The sequence below is a fragment of the Corapipo altera genome, unplaced genomic scaffold (assembly GCF_003945725.1).
Source record: "Corapipo altera isolate COAL_440 unplaced genomic scaffold, ASM394572v1 153, whole genome shotgun sequence".
In the NCBI taxonomy this organism is placed as follows: domain Eukaryota; kingdom Metazoa; phylum Chordata; class Aves; order Passeriformes; family Pipridae; genus Corapipo; species Corapipo altera.
Window position 1 is genome coordinate 46,862 of NW_020885139.1, and position 9,099 is coordinate 55,960.

Below are 9,099 nucleotides of genomic sequence, written 5' to 3' on the forward strand. Positions count from 1 at the left end.
GCCTGCACAAAATCTCAGCAGTGAAGCCACAGCCATGCTGGGAAGTTAAATGTTCCAGTGTCTTCTCTTGCACCAGAACAGACTGGTGCTTTTGTCAGACCACTGAACTCTTGTTCTCAGCTGGTGGCAAGGGTTGTAGGGGACTGTGCACCAACAGCATCTTCTGCAGAGAAGGAGCTGGGGGTCCTGGTGGGTGACAAGCTGACCATGAGCCAGCCGTGTGTCCTGGGGCCAGGAGGGCCAGTGGGATCCTGGGAAGAGCATTGGCAGCAGGTCAGGGAGGGGATCCTGCCCCTCTGCTGGGCCTTAGGGAGGCACATCTGCAGAGCTGTGTCCAGGTCAGGGCTCCTCAGGCCAAGAGAGACGTGGAGCTCCTGGAGAGGGTCCAGTGGAGGCCACAGAGATGACGAGGGGTCTGGAGCACCTCCCTTCTGAGGAAAGACTGAGGGAGCTGGGCCTGGTTAGTGTGGAGAAGAGAAGGCTGAGAGGTATCCTCATCAGTCCATCCAGATATCTCCAAGGGCTGTCAGGGGATGGTGCCAGAGTCTTTTCAGTGCTGCCCAGCGACAGCAATGAGCATTGAGGAGCAGTGGCCATAAACTCAAACACAAGAAGTTCCACCTCAACATGAGGAAGAACTTCTTTCCATGGAGGGTGGCAGAGCACTGGAACAGCTGCACAGAGAGAATGTGGAGTCTCCCTCTCTGGGGACATTCCAAATCCACTTGGATGTGTTCCTGTGTCACCAGCTCCCCGTGACTGCCTTGGCAGGGGGTTGGACTGAATGATCTCCAGAGGTGCCTTCCAACCCCAGTTATTCTGTGATTCTGTGAAGCTGATATTTCAAAGCAGTGTCCCACTCTGAAAAAAGTAATTGGCAAAGAACCCTTAAAAGTCTTATCTGAATAGGAAGAGGGAGATCAGACAGGTATTGGTTTACTGCTCTATTTCTGTCTACACCAAGAGATCTGAATCTTGTCTGTAGAGGGGACAATTTATCAGTGTGTTTGTTCTGTCTCTTGAAAAACTCTTTAAGGTCCATACAGTGAACATGAAGAGTTGACAAGATCCAATTCCTTACTAGAGCTGAATTCTGGGCCAATTAACTGTCTCTATAGTCTCGTCCCTGTACACTCTTGTGAAGCTGTGCTTGATCTGCATGTCCCACAACATCTCAAGATGGGCATTTTCTGAGCTTTCTTTGACCAGATATTGATTTCAGTTAAACAAGAACAGGCCTTTGTTCTGGTTCTGCTTGATTATGGAGCAGTGTCTGGTCTATGTTGCTTATTGGATGCTGACCAAAAAAACTGGCTTTGCCTTCCTATTTCTTGATTATGTATCAGTGAGAGTCTATTACTGGAAAAAAAGCTGAGCATTAATAAGGTGAATTCTGAAGGCAAGCTCTTTTGGGATCCTTTTGCAGGGGTGTGCAGGGAAGCACTACAAAGCATTGGGGTCACTAAGTCTGTTAGTAACAGAAATGTGTTGCAATTAGAGGAAGATCATAGAATCCCAAAATGATTTGGGTTGGGAGGAACCTTAAAGCTCATCTTGTTCCAGTCCCTGTCATGGGCAGGGACACCTTCCACTAGCCCAGGTTGCTCCAAGCCCCATCCAACCTGGCCTTGGACACTTCCAGGGATGGGGCAGCCACAGCTGCTCTGGGAAACCTGGGACAGCCCCTCACCACCCTCACAGGAAGGATTTCTCCCCAATCTAACCCTACCTTGTGTCAGTGGGAAGCCATTCTCCCTTGTCCTGTCCCTCCAGGCCCTTGTGCAAAGTCCCTCTCCAGCTCTCCTGGAGCCCCTTTAGGAGCTGGAAGTTCTCAGTAATGTCTCCCCAGAGCCTTTCCTTCTCTAGCTTGAACACCCCTAATTCTGACCCCAAGGTGCCCAAGAAGAGGCAGACAGGAGAAAAAGGGTAGCCAAGCTGGTTCTGTAAGTAAAGAGCTTGACAGACTAGGAATGGGGTGTCTTTGCTGCCCAGCAAGATTTGTGTTATTGGAGCTCCTGGTGAAGCAACTGGAGAGTGAGGCAGAGCCACTGGTGCTGGAGCTGATTCACTGCTGATCTGGGACCCTTGGCTGGATCTGAGGCAACTTCCCTGGCACTTTGACACAGTATCCGTGGTTTTAGTGCTCTGAGCATAGTTCATCAGTCACCATCCATCCTGTCTGCCCTTGCAGTGTGGTCCTGAGACTGACCCTGGGTAGAGAAGCTGGCCTGAGGCTGCTCTAGGAGAGCCCTGGTGCTGTGATAGGAGTCAAGCTGAGGTCAGGCCTGAACTCAACCCCCTCTCTCTTAGCAGCATCCTGGGCTCCCAAAAGTGTTTAGATTGTCTGTGTGTGGTTCAGGACTGATTAGTCCTAAAAAGGCTATTCCTGAAGTGTTTACCTGGGGGAGAATCATCCTTCTGAGAGAGGAGAAGAAACGTGGGAAAATGTGCTGTGTAGAGCAGTGAGTTGGGAACCACTGCAGCAGACTTGGAGGAGGGAAGAGGGTGGGAACAGTGGGGCAGGAGTTTCCTTACTGGCCACTAGTTTGAGATCACTAAAGACTGGAAGGAAAAAACCCACAGAACACCCCAAAGAGGTGCTACCCCGAAGTGGAGGGGGCTTGGCAATGACTCAACAGCTTGTATTCAAATACAGCACTGAGCAGGAAAGAAAGAGGATGTGACTGCCTCTGAACAGCTCTCCTCATCCCTTTCAGCAGAGAGCTCTAGGCAGCCAGTGGCAAAGAGAATGGCCTTGGGTTAAAGGTTTCCATTTCAAACAACATAGATACATGCAGCTTCTTTAAAAAAAAACAAAACCAAAACCTAACAAAACCCCACCACAAACCATCCCTGTACAGTCCCCCATGATTTTTAATCCTTACTAAAGGCTCTGTGTGTTGCTGTTTTGGGGCTGTGGCTGCATGAATGTGACCATAATATTTACCACAGACTTCCAGGGAGGTACTTGCCCTTTTCCTGTTTCACAATGGAGGGAAGTTGGAACACAGGCTTTAGTCAGTGAAATAAGTAATTTAAAAACCTTTCAACTTACATTATTTCTACTAACCATGCAAGTTGAAATGGTTTGTTTCTGAAAGCTTTTAAACCGGCAGCCTCTCTTCAGTGGTTACAGCTTTGTGGGTCTGTGTGCTTTCAGGCATAAACTAATTTGAGTCAAATGAATTAATTTGGATCAACGTGGGATTTTATGGATCCATGTGGCTTTTTACTGTTATAAGTGGGGAAACTGATTTGTTGCAGAGAGGAGCGTTGCTGTTCTTTGGTGGTAGCAGCTTCCCAGGAGCTGAGGTGGGAAGCAGGGAAGTGTCACTGCTGCTGTGCAGGACGTTTCCCAGCATCCTGGTGATTGGCATTTCTAGAGTATGTTTCCCTTTTTTTTTTTTTAAACAAAAAGAAAGGAAGGATATTGAGGTGCTGGAGCAGGTCCAGAGAAGAGCAATGAGGCTGGTGAAGAGACTCAAGCACAAGTGCTGTGAGGAGAGGCTGAGGGAGCTGGGGCTGTTGAGCCTGGAGAAGAGGAGGCTCAGGGGAGACCTCCTCACTCTCTGCAACTCCCTGACAGGAGGGGGGAGCCAGGGGGGGGTTGGTCTCTTTTCCCAGGCAACCATCAGCAAGACGAGGGCTCAATCTTCAGCTGTGCCAGGGGAGGTTTAGGTTGGATATTGGGAAGTATTTCTTTGCAGAGAGGGTGCTCAGCCATTGGAATGGGCTGCCCAGGGAAGTGGTGGATTCTCCGACCCTGGAGATTTTTAAAAAGAGACTGGATGTGGCATCAGTGCCATGGGCTGGGAACCACAGCAGGGTTGGATCAAGGGTTGGACTTGATGATCTTGGAGGTCCCTTCCAACTCAGCTGATTCTATGATTCTAGAAATCATCTTATCTATGATTTCTCTGTTCAGAAATGAGCATTCCTGCTCCTTTCCCATTTAAAACCCCCTTTTAATAGCCCCCACGTTCATGGAGTCATTGAAAAAGACCAGGATGGGAAGTGCTGTTGTGGAAGACAGCGAGGACTATTGTCTTAATAACTTATCCAGACTGAGCCGGCTTACCCATTGCAGAGCCGGAAGAGCCAGCCAGATGTTACACGTCTAGATTCCCTGGTTAAATTTTCTCATTTTTGGGTTCTAGCATGTTGTTGGCCAGCCTGGCCCGTGCCCTGCAGGCTCTAAACCCCTGTGTTCTCTGGCAGAAATCTACCGCATCGTGTCGCAGAAGCAAATCGCCGACCGGTCTGCGCACGACGAGTCTCCCGGCAACAACGTCGTCGACATCAGCGTCCCACCCACCACCGACGGACAGAAATCCAACAAACTCCAGTGCTGTCAGAACCTGTGACCTTCTGTAGATGACTCTTGTGCCCTTCACTTCGTCTGTGCTTCATTTAGAAACTTGTGTGCACTTCTTATCTCCTGTGATTCAGTGACTCCCTCCTCCCTCCTTTTGCTCCATTCCTGAATCTCCCCTCTCATATTAGAGCTTTAATTGTAGGGCTAACATCCCCCTGCCTCTGAAACCCCTTCCATGTGGTGACTTTTGGGCTTGAAATGTAGTCACTGATCTGATAGACATGTTTGTGTTGGAACATCTGCTGCTGGATATTATCCCATGGAACACTCTTCTCAAATGGGTTTGTTTTGTTTTTGTTGGGCATTTTTTTTTTTTTTTTGAGTTTGGTGGTTTGGGGTTTGTTTTTGTTTTTCCTTTTAGTTGTTGTTGTTTATTTTTGGGAAAGGAACCATGGGGACTTGACTCTAACAGTTGAAGAAATAACTACATTTAGGTGACAAGGTTTTTTCCTCCCACAGTCAGATATTTTTTTTCTTGTGTTTCTGTAAACATGGGGGAGAAATTAAACTAGCTATCCTACCAAATGCTCTGTTTTCTGTCCTGATAAAGTCTCACAGTGAGGATTTTAGTGGCTGCACACACATAAGAAAGCTGTTGAAAATAACATTACTTATTCTGTAATTACCCCTAATACAGTTAGTCTGGCTGTGTAGTTTACTGTTTCCTGCTTGGGAAATCTTTCTCTATTCTTGTTTTATTTGGGAACAATGAAGTGTGTCTGCATTGCTTTCTCTGCCACCATGAATGCCTGTGCAGGCTTTATGAAGTGGCTTAATATTTATTCATAGCTTATGTTAATCAGTTAACATTATTGTACAGTAAGTGCCAGCGTATTGATTTCAGAAACCTTTTGCAACCTGTATAAGTAGGCTTCTTTTGTATTGTAGGTCAGTGTCTGAAAGCAGGATCTGCTCTAGTTCCAGGGTTTTTTGCATGCTGCTTTTTCTCTAGATCTCTCCTGCCCCTGTTTGAGTGAGTGAAGCAATATTTTCATGTCACGTATATACCTGCACTTGTAAGGGTTTTGGTTGTTGTAGAGAAACACGATACTTTATACATTTTGTAAAACTTCTGCAGATCCATAGCATCTGGAATTTTCTCTTCATGATCTTTCACTATTGACCTCTAGTAAAATGCATATTAGGATTTCACATAATAACTACTAACCTGTTGTTTTCCTCTTACTGTTTTACTGAACTGCAGACTGTAATTCTTAAATGATTGTACTCCACTGATGTAACAGATTTGTCATCAGCAGGGCTAACTACTCTAATTCTTTGTTGTGCTGAATGGGAAGAATGTTACCACAACTCTGTGTAGTCAGTCTCTTGCTTGCTTGTGCAAATCTTCTCTGATGGCTTCTCATCACTCACTGGCTCTTGCACACTCGCATCCCCTCCGGTATCCACTGAGTGCTCTGGTGGCACAAACTGGGTGAAACGATCTGAAGGAAGAGCTGGAGACCATCTGCTGCTCCCTGAGGGCTCGTGGAGCCGTTTGCAGTGAGTTTTTGCTCTGTATTCTGAGCCTGTACCTCACTGGATGAATCCCAGCTGCATATTAGTGAGTTGATATTTCTTTTCTGATACAAAGCAAATATGAAACTGTGAATTGTGCTTGAAGGGGAAATCTGACATTCCAGTCTCAACTGTTCTGTCTGGTTACGTAATAAAATTAAGGGCGGTTAACTCTGATGGCTTTTCTTTTATAAGATTTCCAGACCAATGCCTTTAATTTTGTACTGTATACACTGAGAGGGCTGCAGCTCACAGCACAGGAGGCACATGGTGCCTGGCAACTTCCACTCTTCACCTTTGTTTGGAGGGTACATTCAGGGGGAAGGGGTGCATTCTTGCAGCCTGATCCCCTTGAATGAGGATATGAATTCCTCTTTAGGCATCACAGTGCTCCATCCTAAGGGTGTCCTGGTTTGGGAAGCACTTTCAACACTCGGTATTTACTTCAGTAGCATTCTGTTGAGAGAAGGTGGGAGGTGGGTTGTCTCCTTTTTGGTGGTCCTAGACCAGAATATGACATGCAGTCAGTGTTTAGGCAGCTGGCAGTGAGAGAATGGAAAATTCTGAAATATTGAAAATACTTCATTCAAGAACAAGTGGACACTAGTGGAGCTGGGCTCCTTAATTTTTGAACACACTTTTTTATAAAGAATTTACTTGGATAGCATGAGGAGGAATTGTGCTGGTAAGAAGACCCATTAGTTCAGGGTGGTGTATTAATGTGCTTACTCTGCAAGTCCTGTACTTAACATGAAGTTTCTAGAATCAGACTGGTCTGGTGTAAGAAGCTGAGAGGCAATTTAGTCACTTCTTTGTTTCTTAAGAGATTTTCTTTAGCCTTTGACATTGTGGAAGGCTCTAAACTTTGCCTCAGAGTCCCAGTGAAAGGTCCATGTCTAGCCCTGAGCACAGGGCTGTTAGTGCCAGCAGGAAAGAGGATAGTGGGCCAGTTCTACCTGGTTAAACCACCTTCCTGTGCACAGACCAGGGAAAATGCTTTTGATCTGGAGTTCCTGGTGTCCTGCTGAAGCATTGTGCATCCTCAGAAACTCACCCACAACCTGGCCCACTTGTGGTGGAATTGCTGGAGTTGCCAAGGGGAAGACTTGGAGGAATCCTGAGGAAGCTGGAACTGCTGCAGAGCTGTCTGACATTCAGAGAAACTCTCCAGTAGCCCAGACTCCTCAACTGTGTTTTGCTGTTGTGAAAATGACTGGTTACATGTGACCTCACCTGGACTGCTTCATCCTGCAGCTTTGCTGGCTCTGTGTCTCTCAGTATTACTGTCAGGAAAAGAGAAAAGGTTCCATCTCTCTTCCATCTGCCATAAGGGATTTGAGGGAAGAATCTGGCTTATGTAAAACTCTTGATGACAGGAAAGCTGCCTGTGAAAGAAGGAATGTGTGCTCTGCTTGCTTTACTTGGATGTTGAGAATGACTTTCCTTTAAACTATTGGAAGATAACACTACAAAGCCCTGGGTCAGTAACACAAACATCAGTCCAAGGCTCCTGCTGGTATCTAGAACAGGTCCTTTAACGCAGAACTAGGCAGGAGTGTCCTGCTGTCTCTCCTGTTACTGATGGGGAGGATGAAGACCAAAATTCACACATAAAAGTGATTTGGTCCTGAGCACACTAACAGCTAATTGGGAAAATAAATTCCTTGGGTAGACTGAATCAATCAGACCTCTTCCTGCTGAGGCAGTGCTTACAGACAGGTGAGTTAGTCTGGGATCTCCACTGAGAGCTGGAGCCTGCATGGGGCAAGGAAGTTTTCTTCATAGGGAAGTTTTAAAGCTCTGTACTTGTAAAAATCTGGTTGCAAAGTGACTGTTTGCTGCTTTGTTAAAGAGACTTTAGTGTGTGCTGCGGAGACAGTCAGCATTTGGTAGGAGGAAAAGGCACTTCAGTGCCTTCTTGCCCCTGTGGCAGATTAGTTCAGAAAGATGGTGCATCCCAGAGATGCCCCTGTTCAGGTGCTGTTCTGTGACCCCCCAGTGTGTGGAAGGGCTGGGGACAGACAGAGAGCTCTTGGCTGGGCATGGTAGGGGTTGATCTGTGCCTTTATTTGAATCGGTCACTTACCAAAAGCTGTTGGAAAAATGTGCAGGAGGTATTTTTGCTCCCTGGTGCTTTGATCTCTGCATTCTGTACTGCTCCAGAAGGTGTGGGTGGGATCTTTTTGTGGCTGGGGCTTGCCAGGGCTTGGTGATTGTTTCCCTCCCAAGCATGAAGGAAGAACTTGCTTAGAGGTTCTGGACTCTGTAGAAGAAAAGAAGATCCCAATGAAGCAACTCGGTCACTTAGGGAGGCCTCTTTCCTTCGTAAATACCTAAACTAACAGCGTTAAAGGCAGGGGCCTGAATTTCAACTAAGAAAAATCAGAGAATTGGAGGTGAAGACTAACTGTCCTTCAAGTCAAACAACAGTGAGCTGGGGCTCAAGGTGGATTCTCTTGACTTGCAGACTCTTAAATACAGTTGGAATGGTGACTCGTGGAACGTTTCCATGGAATGACTATCTGCAGGGTTTCAATAAGTAACAGTAATTCCTATTTTCCACTGGTCAGATAATGCGCGGTAGTGTTGTCTATCAGGCTTTGTAGGCTAAAAATAGCACTGGACCTTTATGCTACCCAGAGGAGAGGTTCCTTTCATTTACTTTTTTCCCTGGTTCCTGTGTTAAGTGCAATTCACTTTGTAAATACACACATCCCTCGATTTTTGTGCATGGTTATGATGTATTGTGGATATAAAGATTGCCAAATCATCCCGTGTGTGCGTAAAGTTCTGTTCCCAGGCACGGCTGTGGAAGAAGAAGGTGGGGATGGAATTCCGGACCTCCGGAGGCCGAGCGCCGGGTCCGGAGGGCTCATCCCCGGGGGCTCGGAGGAGGCGGCTCTGAGGGCTCCGGGCTCGGGGCTCCGCAGGCCGGGCGGGTCCCCCGGCGCTGAGGGGGCTCGGCCGGGGGCGGGGCCTGGGCGAAGGGGCGGGGCCTCGCGTGGAGGAGGGCGGGGCCTGGGCCCAGGGCGGGGCTCATGCGCCCTCGCCATTGGCCGCCGCCTGTTGCCAGCCGGGGTCACGTTGCGACGCCAGCGGGTTCCCCGCAGCCCATTGGGCGCTCCGGGCGCGGCGTCACTCGGGGCGCGGGCGGGGATTGGCGGGGGGCGCGGGGGGGGGGCGGGGCCAGGGCGGCCGCCGCAGCC

The 9,099-nt window shown here is 48.0% G+C and overlaps 1 protein-coding gene across 1 annotated transcript in view; it reads left to right on the plus strand.

Moving 5' to 3' along the window:
• Nucleotides 1-8,663, plus strand: part of LOC113960516 (ras-related protein Rab-11B-like) — a 16,855-nt gene extending 8,192 nt beyond the window's left edge. Inside the window, exons 4-5 of the mRNA XM_027670128.1 lie at nt 77-243; nt 4,158-8,663. Coding sequence (XP_027525929.1) covers nt 77-243; nt 4,158-4,364 — 374 coding nt within the window. The 3' untranslated portion in view covers nt 4,365-8,663. The remainder of the gene's footprint in view (nt 1-76; nt 244-4,157) is intronic.
• Nucleotides 8,664-9,099: the final 436 nt, after the last annotated feature.